General features: G+C 35.4%; 1 protein-coding gene across 1 annotated transcript in view; it reads right to left on the bottom strand.

The window, feature by feature from the left end:
- MCTP1 (multiple C2 and transmembrane domain containing 1) overlaps positions 1–19,500 on the bottom strand; it is a 532,324-nt gene that overhangs the window by 222,869 nt on the left and 289,955 nt on the right. The window contains 2 exon segments of the mRNA XM_038532320.1: positions 8,829–8,940; positions 12,285–12,364. Coding sequence (XP_038388248.1) covers positions 8,829–8,940; positions 12,285–12,364 — 192 coding nt within the window.

Below are 19,500 nucleotides of genomic sequence, written 5' to 3'. Positions count from 1 at the left end.
ATCTTTTATTTACTCTCCAGTTTTAAATTTTCTTCAGTGAACACTGAAGTATTAACTTCTTGATTAACCTCTTTACCCTCTCTTATCTTTAAGGCCAATCAAGTGGAGAATAGGGAATATTTGGAGCAAATAATATAGCTTGTAGAAATGCTTGTCATATTTGTACCTCAAGGAAGCATACTGGTGCTTTTAAGAACTGTATCTCCTTCATCAAAACTCACTATAAAACAGGACCATTTCAGAAACTACTCATAAATTACAAAAAAACAACACAGAAAAGATTTTACTATAAGATTAAGTCATATAGAAGACAACCTTTGGCCTAAACCAAGACAATGGAATTATGTAGAGGTTCTACAGTAGGAAATGAGAAAAATCATAAAATTATCAGTGATAAGGATTCATTCCTTTTCTTTGTAGATAGTGGTTTTATAGGTTATATTTTTCCTGTGTTAAATATTGACCAAAATATGGAAGAGTGATAGTTTTCCTAAGGTCACAGTTATTCCTTATTTTTTTAGTGGAGCCAGGAAACAGCAAAGCATTGTTATCAAATACTATTTATAGAAATATTTTATATGTTTTCTAAGTACTGATGTGCAACAAAACCCACTATTGGGTTGAGGAGATGGCCATGTAGTGGCCATATAATAAATGTTGTTGATCTTAAATGAGTTATTGTCATCATCATCAGCATCACTACCACCACCTCCACCACCACCTTCTCTATTATCTCTGAAAGGCAGTTGGAAGCCAAACTGTGTCATGGAATGCCATATTCAGAAAAACTGCCAGTAGGAGTCAGACAATAAATGTTCAACTTTCTCAGAAAGCAGAGTTTCAATGAACAAAGAATGATAATTCCTAGAGATAATGTTTCGAGTCAAATCAAGTGAGAACAATTAAGATAAATAAGCCTAAAAGTAAACTCTTGTAATTCATGGCCACTTATTATCATCATCTACTTTCTAAGAATCTTCCTAAATTCCATTCTGTAAGATATGTTATACTATGATAAAGGGGCTCAGAACATGAAGAAGAGTTGAATCTCAGGGCAACACTACTCAGTATTACACAGATTCACTACTGCTGCTCAAAACCATATCCCCTGACTCAGAGCCACTGCATACAATAAACCTTCAAGACATAAAGCTAACTATAGGGTTGGTATTTTTCCTCTCTCTCAAAATTGGTTTTACAAATCAACTGCATGGTATCATTTCTCAGAACTGAGACATTGACATAAACAAAAAGTCAATCATTTCCCTGAGTATAAATGTGAGAAATCTGGCAGTTATGGGGACAAATTGATTATTTTCCTGATTTGGTTCCTAGAATTCTATTATTGGATCCAGTGACTCTCAAAATGTCCCTAGATTTTTAAAATTATTATTATTATTTTTTCATAATGATAAGTGTACTCTGTAATCTCCATCCCCTATTTCACTCATCCCCCTACCCAGCTCCCCTCTGGCAACCATTAGTTTGTTCGCTAGAGTTAAGAGTCTGTTTCTTTATTTGTCTCTCTCTCTCTGTGTTTTTTCTTTGCTCATTTGTATTGTTTCTTAAATTCCACATATGAGTGAGATTATATGGTATTTGTCTTTCTCTGACTTATTTTTGTTTAGCATTGTACTCTCTATAGCTCTGTGTTGTTGCAAATGGCAAGATTTCATTTATTTACATGGCTAATATTCCACTGTGTGTGTGTGTGTGTGTGTGTGTGTGTGTGTATCACATCTTCTTTACCATTCATCAAACAAAAGATATTTGAACTGCTTCCATAGTTCAGCTACTATAAATAATGCTGCTATAAATAAGGGGTGCATGTATCCCTTTGAATTAGTGTTTTGTATTTGGGGGTAAACATCCAGTAGTTGGATTACTGTATTATACGGTGGTTCTATTTTTAACTTCTTGAGGAACTTCCACACTGTTTTCCAGAGTGGTTGCACCAGTTTGCATTTCCACCATCTGTGCAAGAGGGTTCCTTTTTCTCTACATCCTTGCCAACACTTCGCTTTTTCTTGTGTTTTTGATTTTAGCCATTCTAACAGGTGTGAAGTGATAACTCATTGTAGTTCTGATTTGCATTTCCTTGATGATGAGCGATGTTGACCATATTTTCATGTGTCCGTTGGCCACCTGGATGTGTTCCTTTGAAAAAAATGTCTGTTCATGTCTCTGTCCATTTTTTAAATTAGATTATTTGGCTTTTGGGTGTTGGATTCTTTATATATTTTGGATACTAGCCCTTCATAGGATATGTCATTTTCAAATATATTTTCCCATATCATAGGTTGCCTTTTAGTTTTGTTGATTGTTTCCTTCTCTGTACAGAAATTTTTTATTTTGATGTAGTCCCAGTAGTTTAATTTTGCTTTTGCTTTTATTTCCCTTGCCTTAGGAGACATATCTAGAAAAATGTTGCTACAGCTGATGTCAGAGGCATCACTGCCTGTGTTCTCTTCAAGGATTTTTATGGTTTCAGGTCTCACAGTTAGGTCTTAAGTCCATCTTGAGTTTATTTTAGTGTATGTGAAAGAAAGTAGTCCCTAGATTTTATAACAAGATTTCTGCTTCTTGAGCCACGCCAACTAGCTAAATAATGGGTTTAAGTATCCCACTCCCAAGTTTTCTTTTCTTTTTAGATGGTTGGGTTAAGCTAGATTCAATAAAACTGTAAAACAGTAGAAAAGTAAAAAAAAAAAAAAAAAGGTGAATTTAACAAACATAGTATTACTACTGTTACCCTTGCTATCTGTGTGATATTACAAAAGAAAGATTGTTTGGGAAATGTTAAAGATAGGTGATTAAGCAAATTATAGAAAAATAAGATTTACATTTTGCTCTATGATCTTAACTTCAGCTGAGAAACATATGAATTTGTTTTTGAAACCATCATTATCTAATATTATTACAGGACAGTCAAACTTCTTCATTTGCAGCTCAACTTTCTTTGAAGCCAGTGAAAGAAGTAGCAGAAAAATATGGTCTGTGATAAAGCTATAGAATTGATTATATTTTTATGACATTTCACAATCTCATTCAATTTTTTAGCTTTATTTTTTGTTGTAGTATTTTTAAAGGTGATTATATGGCTACTAAAGATATAAAAATAATCACAAAATAGCTAGATATTATAGTATAGACATATTATAAAACATTAAATTTTTATAGATGGATTTTTTTAATGTTAGCTATAAAATAATTGAGAAAAATTTGCAAAATAAATCAACATGAAAAAGGTATTTTGTAAAATTTGCTAAAGGCCAATGAGGGTCAATTCATATGTTTCTTTCAATCTTCTATTTTTTTAGCTTTAGCCAAGCAATTTGTAGGTCTAGGTTGTATCTAAGAGAGTGTGTAACACAAATTAACTCACTTTTATTTCACAAATTCTCCAATGAAGAAAGCTGTGGATTGAACTCTGCTAGAAAAAGAGCCAGAAAGAACTCAAATACACTATCAGACCAAAATACTATATACAGGACACACATGTATGCACTACACACTTTTGTAGGTTCAAAAACAAGACATGCATTCAAAACAGAAATGACAGCTGTGTCATGCAACTCATCAGCATGCCCCTACCCCCCATGAAGATTGTGGTTTCTCATACACACAATGCTGGAAACTTAAAAAAATACATATCTCTATATAGCTGTTCACATCTGAGATTTTTTTTAAAGACTCATTGATGAACTCAATGGAGAAGATTTTAGTATAAGCAATTTTGAAATACTTTTGCTATTACTCATACTATACTGCTTAAATTGCTGTAATTAGACATTGCATGTTTTAGAGGCTTTAGTAGATTCAGTAGGCTGATAGGATTTTCAACTCATTCTTCAGTTTTACTGATTTCCAGAACTGGCAATCCACACAAGGAGAAATCATCCCAACTGCATTATTCATGGAATATACTGTCAGTATTAAGAGTGTATAAAAAAAACCTCACAAGATAACTGTTTTAGAAACTTTAGCACTTTGTGATGCTAAGTACTCTGTATTTCCAGTTAATTTATTCCTACTTTTGATAGCATTTTCTTAACATTAATGTTCTATTTCCTATTTGATTGTTAGAATTTGTTACTAGCTCTTGAAACTCATGTCTTCCATTCCCTATTTTAACACATATAAAATATTTAGCAAAGTTTTGTAAATACAAGCACAAGTCTAAACACATGGTTCTTGGACTAAAGTCTTAAATCCCAAAAGCTTAAAATAGATTATTTCTGTCCTAATAATCAAAGAGAATAGAACCCTTATAATTTTGCTGGGTGAGGATCAATGCAAAAATCATCCTCTATTGCTTTCCTATACATTGTGCTAAATATTAAATGGAATTATGAAGCATTTAGTAACTGATATCTGTCCTGCTGCATTTTGAGTCTGAATTTTTCTAAATAAGATTTGTTCCTGGATAATTTGTGAAAGCTTGGCATATCATTTTCACAGCAGCAATATGTTACATATTTCAGGAATATAAAAATTTAATTTAAAGATACATTGGATTCCTAATTGTTTTTAACTAAAAAACTTCAAATATATTCCAGGGAAACATATGGAGCTAATACTAGACATGTTACAAAATGGAGGAAATACAGTAACATGCTTCTAATGCCTTGTCATCATTAAATGTCATCATAGAAAAAAATACAGATCAATTTTAAGCAGATTATCATTAATGTACTAATTTTAAGAACTCAAAATGAAATTAAATGATCATTTAATATTGTTTGTGACAACCTCAGGAATTTGAATACTGAAGAAAGAAAAAAAAAACCTTAAAATACCTTTTCCTGGATCTTTGAGGTATCCCTTCAAATCCTCACAGACATTCATCTGCAACTCATTGAACAATGCATTGGTACAGAAAGCTGGACTAGCTTTGAGGGCAGTCATCAAAAGAAAGGTAATTAGAGGCAATAATTTATATATATATATATATATATATATATATATATATATTATATATTTTTTTTTTTTTTTTTTTACCAGAAGTGATAGGATAGAGAATGCAGATGAGGTGAAGTATGTTAGCTAGAACAAGTGCAAGTGACTGCAAAGAAAGCCTGGACTTGAGAGAAGGTGAGCTCTGCTGGAGTTTGTATGGCTGGGGCAGAGGTTAAGGTGAGGGAACATATGGTGCCTATTGGAGAGCTTTAAGGTCTCTCATCAGAAGTTTCCATTTAATTAGAGAAATAAACACAGGTCACTGAAAGCTTAGAAGAAGAATAAAGAGGACATTATAGAACGTGGCACAATGCTTATAGATGATCAATAAAGAGATTTTGATCCTTGACTAGCTAACAAATGGTCCTCGTTAAGAGTCTCAAAAATCTCATAATTAGTGTTGTTTTAGAGACCGTTTTAGAGACCTTAATAAATCAGCTATAAAACTGCCATCGAGACCAAAGCAAACAAACAAACAAAAAGTAAATTTATGTCTTTTTTAGAAATTATCATCTTGCGAGCACGTGCTTAGAAACCCCGATTCAAATCTAGGACATCAGATTAGCAAGGATACTGTAAATGCCACCAGAATTTCCGGTAGGGGATCTTTCATAATTCCTTCTCTGCCCTTGAGTCAGTTCACTTCTCTACAACCAACCCCATGCTCCCAGCTATTGATCACATCCACAAGGACAAGTAAGTGAAACCACAAGGGACACCTTTCTTTCCACTCCCCAGGTGTGACTGAGGTCAGGATGGTCACCAGCCAGAAGCTGGCTCTGGTATAGGCTGAAAGTGTTGTGCTTTTCTGAGGCCCTGAGTCCTTGCTAAGTTACTGCTTCTCTGGTGAAGAAGAGAGAAGCTAGGTGAAAGTCAATGCTGGCATGGGAAGGGAGAAGACATCCTTTTTTCAATTGCCACAGAAGAGTGAATTCAGTGCTATTTGGGACTCTGATGATGGGGGACATGAAGTAAGGCAGTGAATGAAAAATACTTGGCAGTAAAGGATTTCTTCCAGAAAGCTAAAGTAGCCAAAGGGATTTGAATCAAGAAAATAGCATGAAGATTTCAGGAAGAACTCTTTGTCTTAAGGGTGAATGGGGCTGGAGAGATACAGTGAGGAAAATAGAAAAGGAAGAAAAGATGAACAATACCAGATTTTTAATGAGCAACTGTTTTTTTCATGTAATCCACCTGTTTTCCTCCTATTCATGTTTGATAAATCCCTGATGATTAGCAATCAGGCACTGTAATACTTTTATTAAAGGGTGTTTTTCTAATGAGAAAGACATTGTGCTGAAATAATAAATTTGAGCAACTATGGAGATTGAAAGATTTTTACAAGAATTGTTAAATAATGTTGGGAACCATTTTGCCTGTGCTGACACTCATTTCTGTGCAATTTAGAACAACTCAGCAGCTTCACCTTGGTCCTAATTTGATCTCTCAAACCCCAGTTTGATGTTAGAGCATTTAGTAAATATCCCTCTTATGCAAAAATTCAGCAGACCTCCCATCATCAAATCACCCAAATAACTATACCAGCCGCCATATCCTTCTAATTTCAAGTTGCATTGGCAGTTTGGATGGTTTGGGGTACATAAATAAGACTGAGGGCACTTAGGTATTTTCATTTACAAAGTGCTGTTCTTCATTAAAATAACAAAGAATCTGAAAACTAGATTCTATCATTAAGTTTTGTTGATTTTACCTCTTATCGGTAAACCTGCTGATTTCTTTCCATTTCTACCTCAGGCAATCCTAATACAAACTTCCATCATCTTCTACTAGGACTTTTGAGATAATTGGTCCTAATTGGTCCCCAAGTATCCATTCTCATCCTTCCATCTATTTTCCACAAGTGTAGCTACACAGCTATTTTCAAAAGGCAAAAATGATTATGCCACTTCCTATTTCTCTTTCTCAAGACTTCCCCTTGCTCTTTGGAGAATGACAACAAACCTTAACATGGCCAACAGTCCCTACACAGTCTGGGTATCTCCTTTCCACTGCCACCATGTATCACGATCTCCCACATTCTTCTTTATTCCCAGCTTGTTTAAACTCCAGGACTTTTTTCAATTCCTGGAGTGTGCCAGATTCCTTTGGCCATGGGGCTTTTGCACATGCTCTTTCCTCTGCTTGAAATACCTTCTCTCCTCCTGTTTTTTTTTTTTTTTGTCTTATTAACTCCTATTCACAAGTCACACCTCAAGTCCCTTTTGGCTTCCTTCGAGAATTCCTGTCCCCCTAAGTGGAACAAATTCTACTGCACTTGTATTTGCTTTTAACGGCAACATGCACCTCTCTTTCACAGCACTCAAAACAGTCGTCATTTTAAATTTCCTTCAGTAATTACTCGATTCCTGAGTTCTCCACTGAATAGAAGTTATAGTATTCTAAGGGTCTTACATAGAAGCTGGCTTACAGTAGGCTTCACTCAATACTAGGATTATTTGGATAAAGCAATAAGCAAACACATAATTTATTCCTATGTATGGATTAGCCAGCTAGGATATACTCCTTGGCTTATACGGGGTGATGTATTGTACTGTACTGTATACTTGTACTGTATGTATTCGGAATTGGTGACTTCTAAAATGATGGGCTTCTATTTCTAAATATTCTCTGTAAAAAAAATTTCCTCACTTACCCTTCCTTTTGTACACATGGGCCTATGCATATACACACTTACATGTTTTTTTGTTTGTTTGTTTGTTTGTTTTTATGGTGCTAAGTAAGTTCTCCCAGTAGGTATTTGGTAGTACTTGTTAGAAAAGATAAATTTATTCCTCACTTGAATTAAGTATGGACACTTGTATTGTACTTAGCAAATACAACACAGGAATATCTGTGCTTGTTGCTTAATTTTTAAAAAGGACAGAGAAAAATATTTGTTGAAAGGTTGACTTTTTCAATGAGTTTAAAACAGTTCCAAATTTGAAGTTGGGATTCACTATTTTAATCTACAATCTAGGGAAAAATGTCAATAATACCTTTCCAGCAGACAACATGTACCAACTTTAATCATGCATTATTCTAAGACAGCAATACACATATTGCTGAAATCGGGTATTGGGGCTTGCCTAAAAAATTATGTTTACTCCTAGAATGTGTTATAATCAAAACTAGTGAGAGTAGCTCCTAGTACATGAAAGCACCCTGAATCTAATAAATAATCTCTGGTCAATTGTGGCAGAAAAGTGCGCTGGCAAGCATACCGATGCAGGTCAAACCTGATATTTTTTAATGTCACTTCAACATGCTGGAGTAATTGGCTCCTCTGTATCCCTTGTCAGTTTCTCACAGCAGCATGGTGTGCAAGGAAGCACAGACAGCCAGTGCTGGAAAATGGGTAACACCGATATGGAAGCCCATCAAGAAGATGAAAAGTACTCACTTATCATTCAGCAAACAAATACCAGAAAGCAGGAACTCTATTATAATTTCACCTCATTTTCTTTGTTATGGTACACCTGACAATACCGTCAAAATAGTAGAGTCTGGATACCTCAATGTGGAATTCCAAATATTCCATTCAATAGCAAATGTATTCCCTGAATGAATACTACCATTTGCCTAAAACATAACATGTCTGAAAGTGGGAAATGAAATTATAATAAAAGATGCAAATGTGTCCCTTATTTACAACAAGAGGTTCTGATCGGGAGTATAGAACAGGAAATTTGAATTGAAAAGATATAAAACGCAGGGACTAGTGATACCCAGGATACTTACAGAAACAAAGAACAGGCCAGATTTTCATATGCTGCTTCTCTTTATTATCACCTCTGGGTTCAAAGAAGGCTCAAGACATTCCACCAAGTGAGAGCAAGAAAGCACTCCTAGTAGGCTGTGGGGGAACTTACCACATCCCTGTGTTCTCCTTCTTTAGGGGTAAGGATGACGGAGAGCAAAATGATTCCAAGGTAATGGTCAGGATAATGGGGATCTTTCAGTGTTAGGGTCACATCTGTGGGCCTGTGATATAAAATATTAAGATTGTCAACAGTTGTTAAATGGATAAGCTAAACATATATTTTATGCTGACAATTTATCATTTTTAAGAAAAAATAAACAATTTTGTCTTCTTTTACTTTCCTGGTACAATTTCTGTTGTTATTGAAATATCATCAATGTACTAGGTTATCCGATCAATTATGGACCAACTGGGTGTACTCGGATTCACTACATATGTCTCAACCCTTCCTAGGGAACCAGGAGACCAAGAAACTATAACAGTATTGGGAAATCTACAAGTCCTTTCTTTATGATCTCAAAACACACAGAGAGCAAAGCCAGCTATTTTCTACAAATTTGAAACTAACAAGTAAATGAGGGTCATTTACAGACCACTACATGATTTAGAGTAAACAGATGAGTGGGAAAAGAGGAAAAGATAAAATATAATTTGCCGAACATATATCATAGACATAATTTTTTTAAAAATATGTTACTATTTTTACAGATTCCAAGGTTTAAAGTAATGCTTCTATATGTTTTGGCTGTGTAAACCTATGCCTAACCATTTTTTAGGTCCAGAAACACAAGGAAATCAATACTTAAAAGAGTTGGTGAATACTTAGAAATCTTTAGAATTAAGTTTGAGGAAGAGACTATGAGTTACTTAGTATTACCCAAACACGCTTGTACAAATAATACAAAACACACATTCAACTGACAATGCGTGGGTAATATCTTATTCCCATATTTCAACTAAACAAATATTTCAACATCAACAAATGCATGTTAAGTTTTGTAGTATATATGCATGTACGATATACACAGATATATTTTTATATATAATTTGATTTGGTTCATTTTATTGAACAAACAGGGGTTCATGGCATCCATAAACTTAAGGGACTGGGCAATATACAATACCAAACTTGAATCTCTAAATGTTGGCAAATTAGGGATGTTCCCTTACTTGTTCAGGCATTTATTCTTTTCATTCAGAAAACATGTATTAAACACATGAAATACCACGTACTGTGCTAAGTTCCGGGTAAAAAACAGACATCAATTTCAAAGACAGTATCATTATCTTCCAGGAGCTTAACAATTAGTAAATGATATAGTAGGAATCTAGTATTGGGGAGAGACCTTGGTGGGGAAAGCTTGTTCGAGTAGGAATTTTCAATCCTGTCTGCATGTCAGAATCCATTGGGGAGCTTTAAAAAAAGTGCATATTCCCCAATTCTACCCATATGACCTTGGTTCTATAGATCAAGGGTGGGGTGTGGAAATTTATGTTGTTTGTAAAGCTCGTGAGTGATTTTCCCATACAATCAGGATTAAGAACCACAGATACTTTTTATTACTAAGATATTATAATGCTAGAAGACTCTTTCACATGATACTTAATTTACCAAGTCAAGGAATAATGTTTTTTTTTTCAAGGAATAATGTTATGAAAAAATGAACAGTTTTCCGACCTCAGAGGTTTTAACTAAAACATGGAAAATTAGATGGATTACACACATGTTGTAATAGTTGTGATACAAATTGCTTCACTATCAATTTAGTTACATTAATCATGGTGGTTTGGCAGTAACAATTTGTTCCTTTTATTTTAAGAAATTCATGTTAAGCTTTATAAAATATATGTATATACTATACATACATACATGTTTTTACGTGGGGTTACAGTTTGATTTGGTTCATTTTCCTGTAATGATTTCATATAAAATTAAAAGAAAAAACTTCATTATATTTTTATAATGATTACATGATATTTAAGAACATTTGCAATTGCTTTATGACAATTATCTATTATTTTCTTTCAAAGTAAAACCTTAGTGAATTATATAGTAGCGTAAGTATTTATATGGCTACTACTGTTATCCATTTATCTGCAACCAGAGACTATTGATTTATACACAGAATGTAATGGTTTCTACTAGCATGTGATTTTAAGAGTAATAATTTGATGTTTATGTGGTTTCGAGAGGAGAAAATAGTTAAATACATAAAATAAGTAACGTGGCAAAATAAATACCAAATGCTTGTATATAATCTTTTTATTTTCTTAATCATATAATATTTTTCCCGTTTAAAGTTATTTTTCATCAATGATTTATCTTTAATAGAGAACAAGAGAAATTTATGCTCTGTGATTAAATCCAGCAATTTGCATATCATTTAGCAGAGGTCTACAGAGAAAATAACTGTGGCCTTTTAAAAGAACACCACAATCCATTGTACTTGGAGCTCAGTTTTCATGATAATGGACTACATAAAACACCATCTAGGACACGTCCTTTCCTGTGGTGAGGTAGGGGAGCCAGCAATCACCTACACTCTAGCATTAGGTCAGCCCATGCCAAGCTCTAGGTTGAAATGGAGACCAATCTTTTGTCCTGCCTATCACAAAAATGACTATTGGAAGACCAACAAGGAGTCATTGCGCTCAAATGTAGCTGACTATAATACATAAGGGGGTTCTACTATTTCTATTTCATTTGCATTTAAAATGGAAAGTAGAAAAAAAAATAAAATAGAAAGTAGTGATCTGGCCCATTACTCTGCTTTCTTACTTCCCACTATTATATGCATTAGTATATAATCAACTAAAGCATCTTAGAACCATCAAAGATCTCACAGTCCTTTGCAACCTATCCCAGCATTGCCTAGCCCTCTTAAAAAATATTTTTCCCCTCTGTAGTATTAATTAATTCTTAGCTCCCAGTTGAAATGCATTTAAAAAAATATAAGCCCATAATTAGGTACCAGGAATGACTAATAGTAGTAGTAATTATATAACTTTACAGTCAAGCAATGATAAACTAATATGAGAAAATACAACTAATCTTCCTCCATGTTGGAGGCACTCCTTGATAACCTAGCATTACCAGTGGATTTCAAAATTAGATTGTACTTGGGCTCAGGTGATGAGAGAGTAGCTGTTTTTGAATCACAGTACACATTTTATTTCCTATACAGTGGCCTGATTCTTAAATTTATAATTTTGATTAACATGGATAATTCACTTTATGTCCCACACCAACCATACCAGCCAAGTGAAAAGTGAGGAATGTGTCTTTTATCTCTAGACTCCTGGTGCTTAGCACAGTGCTGGGAGACAAAGCCGGTGTCCAAGAATTTTTCTGCTGAATAGTTGTTGTTGAATGAGATAGTCAAGGAAGATGCTATTACTTCCTACTGGGGAGATAGAAGGATGTACTTGAAAAAGGCTGGGTAGCATGAAGGTTCACAATAATAAATGAGAGAACAGTAACTAGAACCCAGATCTGCTGACACTTTGTTACACAGGCCCAGCTTCATGACAAGATGTAAGAAAATCATAATGGTTCAAAAGTCACCTGTTTAACTCCAATTGTGTGAGATCCAGAAAGGCCGAGCCCATAAAGTCATCCTGTAGTCCAAAATCATAGTCAAATACCTAAAAAGCCAAAGATCCAAGGCATTATTAGAAATAATTCTAGTATTAGCTTTCAATGAAGATATCTTGATTATAAAATATTGGTTGTCTATGTCACCAAAAACAATGAAATTTCTTCATATTTTTAAAAGTTACTTCTTTTGAAATGTTAGGGTCTCACAAAACATGCAAAGGAAATGATCTTTAATTTTTTACTTAAAATTGCTCTTTTATATCAAATAGAACTTTCAGGAAGATGAATAACAAAATCAAATAAAGTAAGAGTAAATATTCAAAAATCTGAGGAACATAAGCTTAGAGTACTTGCCCCATAATATTAGCATTACTAGAAGGAAAAGTAAGTTGGTATGAAATTCAACAAATATGTCTTCCATAGTAGGTTACTGGTGATGAGAATATGATTCTAATCTTTTTGCATTTTTCAGGTCATTGAAGATAAGTTCTTTGATATTATGGGAAAACACTGCTTTAAATATACAAATAAGTCAAAATTAAGGTGTTGTTATTAAAGCATTTTGTAAAACCTTATTAGGTTATAAGTAAAATTTTTTATTATCACAAGCAAGACTAGGAAATAATATTAATTTAACTACCAGCAACAAACAGAAAGGAAAAGAGAGAATATATGTCTTCCTTCTGTCAAAATTATTTATCCAGTATCTTCTCCATGCCTTTCATGGGTCTTATTCATACTATGATGAATAAAAAAACAATCACCCTGATCTCTTGGAACCTGCATTTAGTTGCTGAGAGGGTCCATAAGAACCCAAACAAATATATACAATTCAGTGGTGAGCGCTGTGGGCACAAAGTCTAAAGGGAGTGTGCTGGGAGCTGCTGTTTTAGTTAGGGAGTCCAGGAAGTCCTCTTGGAAGAAGTATGCACATAGAGATCAGAATAACAAGGATTAAGCCAATTTGGGAAGCTCACTCCCACGCAGAAGAAACAGCAAATGATTAGCATATGCAAGGGACACCCAGAAGTCAGTGTGGTGCAAGCAGACTGAGAAAGATGGAAGTGGAAGAAGGCTGGAGACACACCTGGAGCTAGATCAGTTAGGGTCACGGCCAAAAAACTCGAGGTGAATGGGAGTTGGCTAACTTCCAATCATTTACTAATTTTCCTACTTATTCATCCCCTCTACTAATATTAACTATACACCAGACTATATACTAGGTGTTGTGTAAGCAGTGGTGGGCAAAGCTGACACTATCAATGCCTACAGTTTAGTGAGGGAGACAGATATTAAACAAGGAAGTGCACAGGTGATATGTAATTACAAATGTTGATAAGCTGTAAAGAACAGAATATGAAAAGAATAAAAATAACAATAGAGATCCAGGAAAACTTTTTTTTTTTTTATTGGAGTTCAATTTGCCAACATAGAGCATAACACCCAGTGCTCATCTCATCAAGTGCCCCCCTCAGTGCCTGTCACCCAGTCACCCCCAACCCCCGCCCACCTCCCTTTTCACCACCCCTTGTTCATTTCTGCGAAAACTTTTAAGTCATAAGAATGAAGATGCTACTACATAAAGTTTGGAGTTCTGCTTCCTGACCTTTTCAACTAGGAAATCTTTGTACTGCACTCTGCAGTAAATGAGCCTGAGCAAGCAAGCCAGCTCTTGAGTGGATGAACCAGGCCATCGAACTCTCCAGGACATGAGAATCCATTAGGCCGAGAGAATCCATAGTCTAGCACTCCTGTGCCCACGTAAGCACACCTGTACTCAATGGTTGGAAAGCATGAAGAAGAGGAAACAGTATGTACAGCAGCCTGAATTACTGGTTTTTCCCTGGAATAAGTATACTTTGATTTAAACAAACTTCTTATCTAAAAAAATTGATACTTAAAGAAAAAGATAAATACTTTGCTTTACCAAAGTTTTTTTTTTTTTTTTTTTTTACCAAAGTATTCTTAAAATTTGAAGAGCCACAAGGGGATTTATTTTAGTGATAAGTTCCCCTCATACCTTCTAAATTATTCAGTTTACAATCATTTGATTTACCTACAACCTTTCAGGAGTACATTTGTTATAGAAAGCACAGAGCTCCTGCAATAGTCTCCTTGATCAATCACACTTCTGGGTTCTAGTCACCTGTTCAGGGGTGTATCAGAGGAGTACACTGCAACATCTCAGGCAGAGGACATGTCAGTATTTGTAAGTGGCTGCGGTGGGGCAATTTACAACATAAAATTTACACTAACAATTAAACAAATATCTCTTACACAACCTCTTCTCACTGTATCACCCTAAGGCTTAAAATCTTGGGATTCTAGTGATAATCATTGAGGACATGTGGGGTACATAGAGAGATGTGAAGTGGAGAGCTGTGAATCTAGTGAAATGTCAAGAAGAGACCACCCAACTGGGTGATGAAGTATTCGAACTCTCTTTATTCTCCTGGTAAAAGTCTTTCCTATGGTCCTAATGCTAGGTGCTTATTTTAGTTCTCTCCTATTACCTAGAAAGGGCATAAACGTGGGAAAGCATGGAACCACCAGAATCCATTCATTAATGAGATTATTAGCTATGCTACTTGGTTCCAAGCTCAATAAACTACTTTCTAGAAGGAGCACTGCTGCAGAGGGGCAGTTTTAGAGATACAGAGCATAGAGAAAAGATAAAACAGGGTAAGGTACTCTCACTGCAGTAAGAAAAAGCACAGATAACACTGATTAATGTTTATTCAGTATTTACTATCCGTTGGGCACTGTTATCTGTTAAACACATTGAGGAGACTTTTAAATTCATGTCTCACACGACTCCGAGAACAGGATGTTGTGGTGTCCATTTTTCAGATGAGGAATCCAATGCTTAAAATGTTTGTTACTTGCCCTCCAAAACTCAGGGCTTGGAAGAGGTCAGATTCAGATTCTATTGTGCAGGATGCTCTGTTCAGAACAGAACGTATTTCAGTTTAACAAAGACAGCTTGGGCACCCACCGGGAGTGAAGTCCTGCAAAATGATCATGAACCATTTAGATGGGATCCTTGCTTTCACAGAGCCTTTCCTGGGAGAAGTGGAAACCTCAGGTAACATTAGATAAAACTTGCTCCAGCTCTGTAAAATCTTTCTTCATTCTCATGTGAGTTTAGAACAACAAATGTTTTATTCTAATCAACGAATTTATTTAACATCTTGATTCAATTGTCTCTCAAGAAAAATTGCATCAGGGAGTACACCAGCTAAAATGCTTTTGGATATAAGTAACAGAAAACTCAACTCCCAGGAATGGGAATTTGTTAGCTCAAATGACTGAAATGCCTATAGGTGGCTATGACTTCAGGGGAGTTTTCAATTGCCTATTCAAAAGATTCATATATCTATTCATTCAGTTACTTGAGAAATATGTGGTGAGCAACTACCATGTGCCAAATATTATTCTGGAAATAATAATTTCTGGAAATATGGTAGTGAACAGGACAAAGTCTCTGATTTCTTGGGGGTTACACATGGGTGAAGTGGATACAGACAATAAACAGATGCGTGTTAGGTAGTAATAAGTACCATGGAGAAAAATATCTCAGGGTATGGGAGTGACAGGAACTGATATTTATCTATATAAGATGTTTAGGAGAGCAATCAGAGAGAGTGGCATTTGAATAAAGAGGCTTAATGGGAATAGGATATGAAAAGGGATTCAGATCACATAATGTGACCCAAGATAAAAGATTCTACTCAAATATGTCCATGACTCGTTTTCAGTCCCAGGCAGCTTCATACAAAAATAATCAAACTCTAAATTATAGGATTGACATTGTAAGACAAAGAAAACCTAACTGTGGCCACTGCAATTGGTCATATTTAGTAGAAAAAAAGAAGTCATGTTGCATAATTGCTGGGTAGACATAGGAAACCCTGAGTCTCTCCAAGTCTCACTCACCTATAAAATGGGGATGAGGATAATTATTTGTCAGGTATTATGAGGATTACATGAGATAAAGTAGGCCTGGCACCTAACACGGTGCTCAAGAAATGATAGTTATTATGATAAGGATGTGACCACAGATTCCATCTCCAAGACTCAATAACTTCATCTGTTCTTTGCCTATAAAGCAAAAGCAAGTATGGTCACATTTTTTTTATCTCCTTGTTTTGTTTTTATTGATTTTTGTTGTTGTCTAAAATAGTTGAGGTTCTTAATTCATGCAATTAGGAAATATCACTGAACCATACAAGACATAATGTCTAAGATAATATAAATATCTAACTTTGGAATAATTTGTGGGTTTAGGGCTAGAAACATTTTCAATCCAATTACTCAGCTGTTTGCATTTAAAAGTCTTGGAAAGTGGCTCCCTACTCAGGCAGTGCATCAGAATAACTTACTGTGTTTTGAAAATACAGATTGGATTCAAACTCAGAGGTCCTGACTCAAAGCCTTTAGGGAAGAGACATTTGAACATCTAGATCCTTAAGACAAGACAAAACAAAACATAAACACAAAGCAAAACCCCCCAAAAAAGCCTTTACGGATAATTCTGATGTATAGCCAGGGTTGATGATCATTGGTATATGACACTCTTTCAGGGTCTTTAAAACCTACTGAGAAATAATTCTGCATAACACAGCAATATGGTTTTGAACCATGTTTAAGGACTTTTTTTTTTTGAGAGAGAGAGAGGGAGAGAGAGAGAGAGAGAGAGAGCATGTGTGAGCACAGGGGTAGCGGGAGAGGGAGAGAGAAAATCTTCGAGCAGACTCCTCATTGAGCAAGGAGCCACGCAAGGCTTGTTCTCACCACCCGGAGATCTTGGCCTGAATTGAAATCAAGAGTTGGATGCTTAACCAACTAAGCCATCCAGGTACTCCAAGGACTTTTCGATTTCAAATCTTAAGATTGGATAGATATGAGTTCCTTAAGTAATTGTCAGTTTGGGTAAAATAACAGTCTTAGAAGTTATAATCTGACTCCAAACAGAATCACCTTCCTAATTATCAAAACTTCCTACTATTTAGAAAAACATTCCATCTAATACCCAGATTTCTAGCCTACGAGATTAGGCCAAACAAGTAGTAATTGACACGCACATTTCCCCTTTCTATTACTTCTCTCTCTTCTACTGTAACTCTGGGTGTTCAGTGTTTACCTTGGATAATAGTGTTAGTGAAATGAAAATCGAGAATTTAATTAAATTCAACTGAAATGGATGCTGAATTACCCTATGCTCTAAGATGTGTGCAGGAACATCTTGTGGCAGCTTCGGTAGCTCTTGTCTCAGTTAATAGCATTGCATTTAAGGGCACTTGGGTGGCTCAGTTGGTTGAGTGTCTGCCTTCAGCTCGGGTCATGGTCCCAGGGTCCTCTCCTAGGACCGAGCCCCACTTTGAGCTACTGCTCAGCGGGGAGCCTGCTTCTCCCTGTCCTCTGCCTGCCACTCTCCTTGCTTGTACACGCTTGCACTCTCTCTCTGTCAAATAAATAAATAAAAATTTCTAAAAACTCACTGTATTTAAATCTCCAGCCTCCAATACTACCTTATAAATATATTTCAAGTCCATTCCTATAGACTTGCTTTCACCTGCCCTTACTGCAAAGGCTTTTGGAGCTGAAGGAATATTCTCATTACAATTAAAATCTATTTGAATTCCAACCAATTGAAAAGTATGTTATTATTTATTTTGCATCTAGGTTTTTAAGATGATAGTTCCAAGATTTTTTTCAAAAAAAAAAAATCGTTTTGCAAGAATTGGTATAAGCACTGCAACTTTCATGCAATTTTATAACCTTGGCTCAGAACTGAATTTTGTTTCCCTTGGTAATCCTTACATTGATAGAAATCAGATTACAAGGTATTCATGGACTTCTTTTTCCTTTAACTGTAGATGGGAGGGTTGTAGACAATATTTTCTAACCACCTAGTACATGGATGCCTTTTCATATCACCTGTCACTACAGAATCAGTTAGTCCTAAGAGATCTTTCAGCCAAGATTAATCTCCCAGCACGGGGGATATGGGCATCGTATCAAAATCAAGTCAGTCAATCACACAAGGCAGTATAGAGACAATGAAACTAATGCAATGTTCATGAAATTCTAGTAACTTAAAATATTTCCACCAGTGTATTTTGTTTAGGCTTCTCTGTGTGCAAGGCTAGGCAAAAAGAAGATAACATAAAAGAATGGAAAAAATGAAGCAAAAAAAAAGAGATTTTTCTCAAAAGAAGTCCTATGTATTTCTCAGAAAATGCAAATCAAATGAAAAATATGAAAGCATATTTAAAAGCATAAAGTAGGGGATCCCTGGGTGGCGCAGCGGTTTGGCGCCTGCCTTTGGCCCAGGGCGCGATCCTGGAGACCCGGGATCGAATCCCACGTCGGGCTTCCGATGCATGGAGCCTGCTTCTCTCTCTGCCTGTGTCTCTGCCCCTCTCTCTCTCTCTGTGACTATCATGAATAAATAAATAAAATCTTTAAAAAAAAAAAATAAAAAAAAAAATAAAAGCATAAAGTAGTACATAAAATATTGCCATTTTATGTGTTTACACGTAGTATTTGAGAGGCCAGTGTGATTCCTGTCTAATTATTTTTCTTATGCAGAAATGTATACAAGTGACAAATATTTTACAATCCACTATGTATTTTTTTCTGTATGATAGAAGATAAGTTGTGGCTATATGATGTCATATTTTGAAAACTCAAGGTGGTAAACAAACAAAAAATGAAAAACAACCTTTGGGGTCTCTCTCCTAGCTCCTTAGCCTCTAGTGCGGCATTAGCCCAGGCCTTTGGCCTGCATGCAGGATCACGGTCTCCATGACAGTAAAAGTAGATGTGCGTACATATTCTTGCTCTCTCAAACCACAATAAACATTTTCGCCACCATTTTTTTCTGTTTTGTTTGTTTTTGAGCCTGCTGTGATATTCCTTTTCAAATATGCATTTTGATATGTAAGGGTCTACACAGATGAATACTCATTCTGAAGCACAAGAGAATAGCAAAAGGACCTAACCAACATCTAATGTAATTTTGGGAAATTCATTTTATAACCCTTTTATCTATCTATTTGTTTATTTATTTTTTTTCAAAGGTTTATTTATTTATTCATTAGAGATGGCAGTTAGAGAGAGAGGCAGAGACACAGGCAGAGGGAAAAGAAGGCTCCTCGCAGGGAGCCCAATGCAGGAC

This window comes from Canis lupus, chromosome 3, assembly GCF_011100685.1.
Source record: "Canis lupus familiaris isolate Mischka breed German Shepherd chromosome 3, alternate assembly UU_Cfam_GSD_1.0, whole genome shotgun sequence".
Taxonomy (NCBI): Eukaryota; Metazoa; Chordata; class Mammalia; order Carnivora; family Canidae; genus Canis; species Canis lupus.
This window is presented reverse-complemented; position numbering and strand designations above follow the sequence as displayed.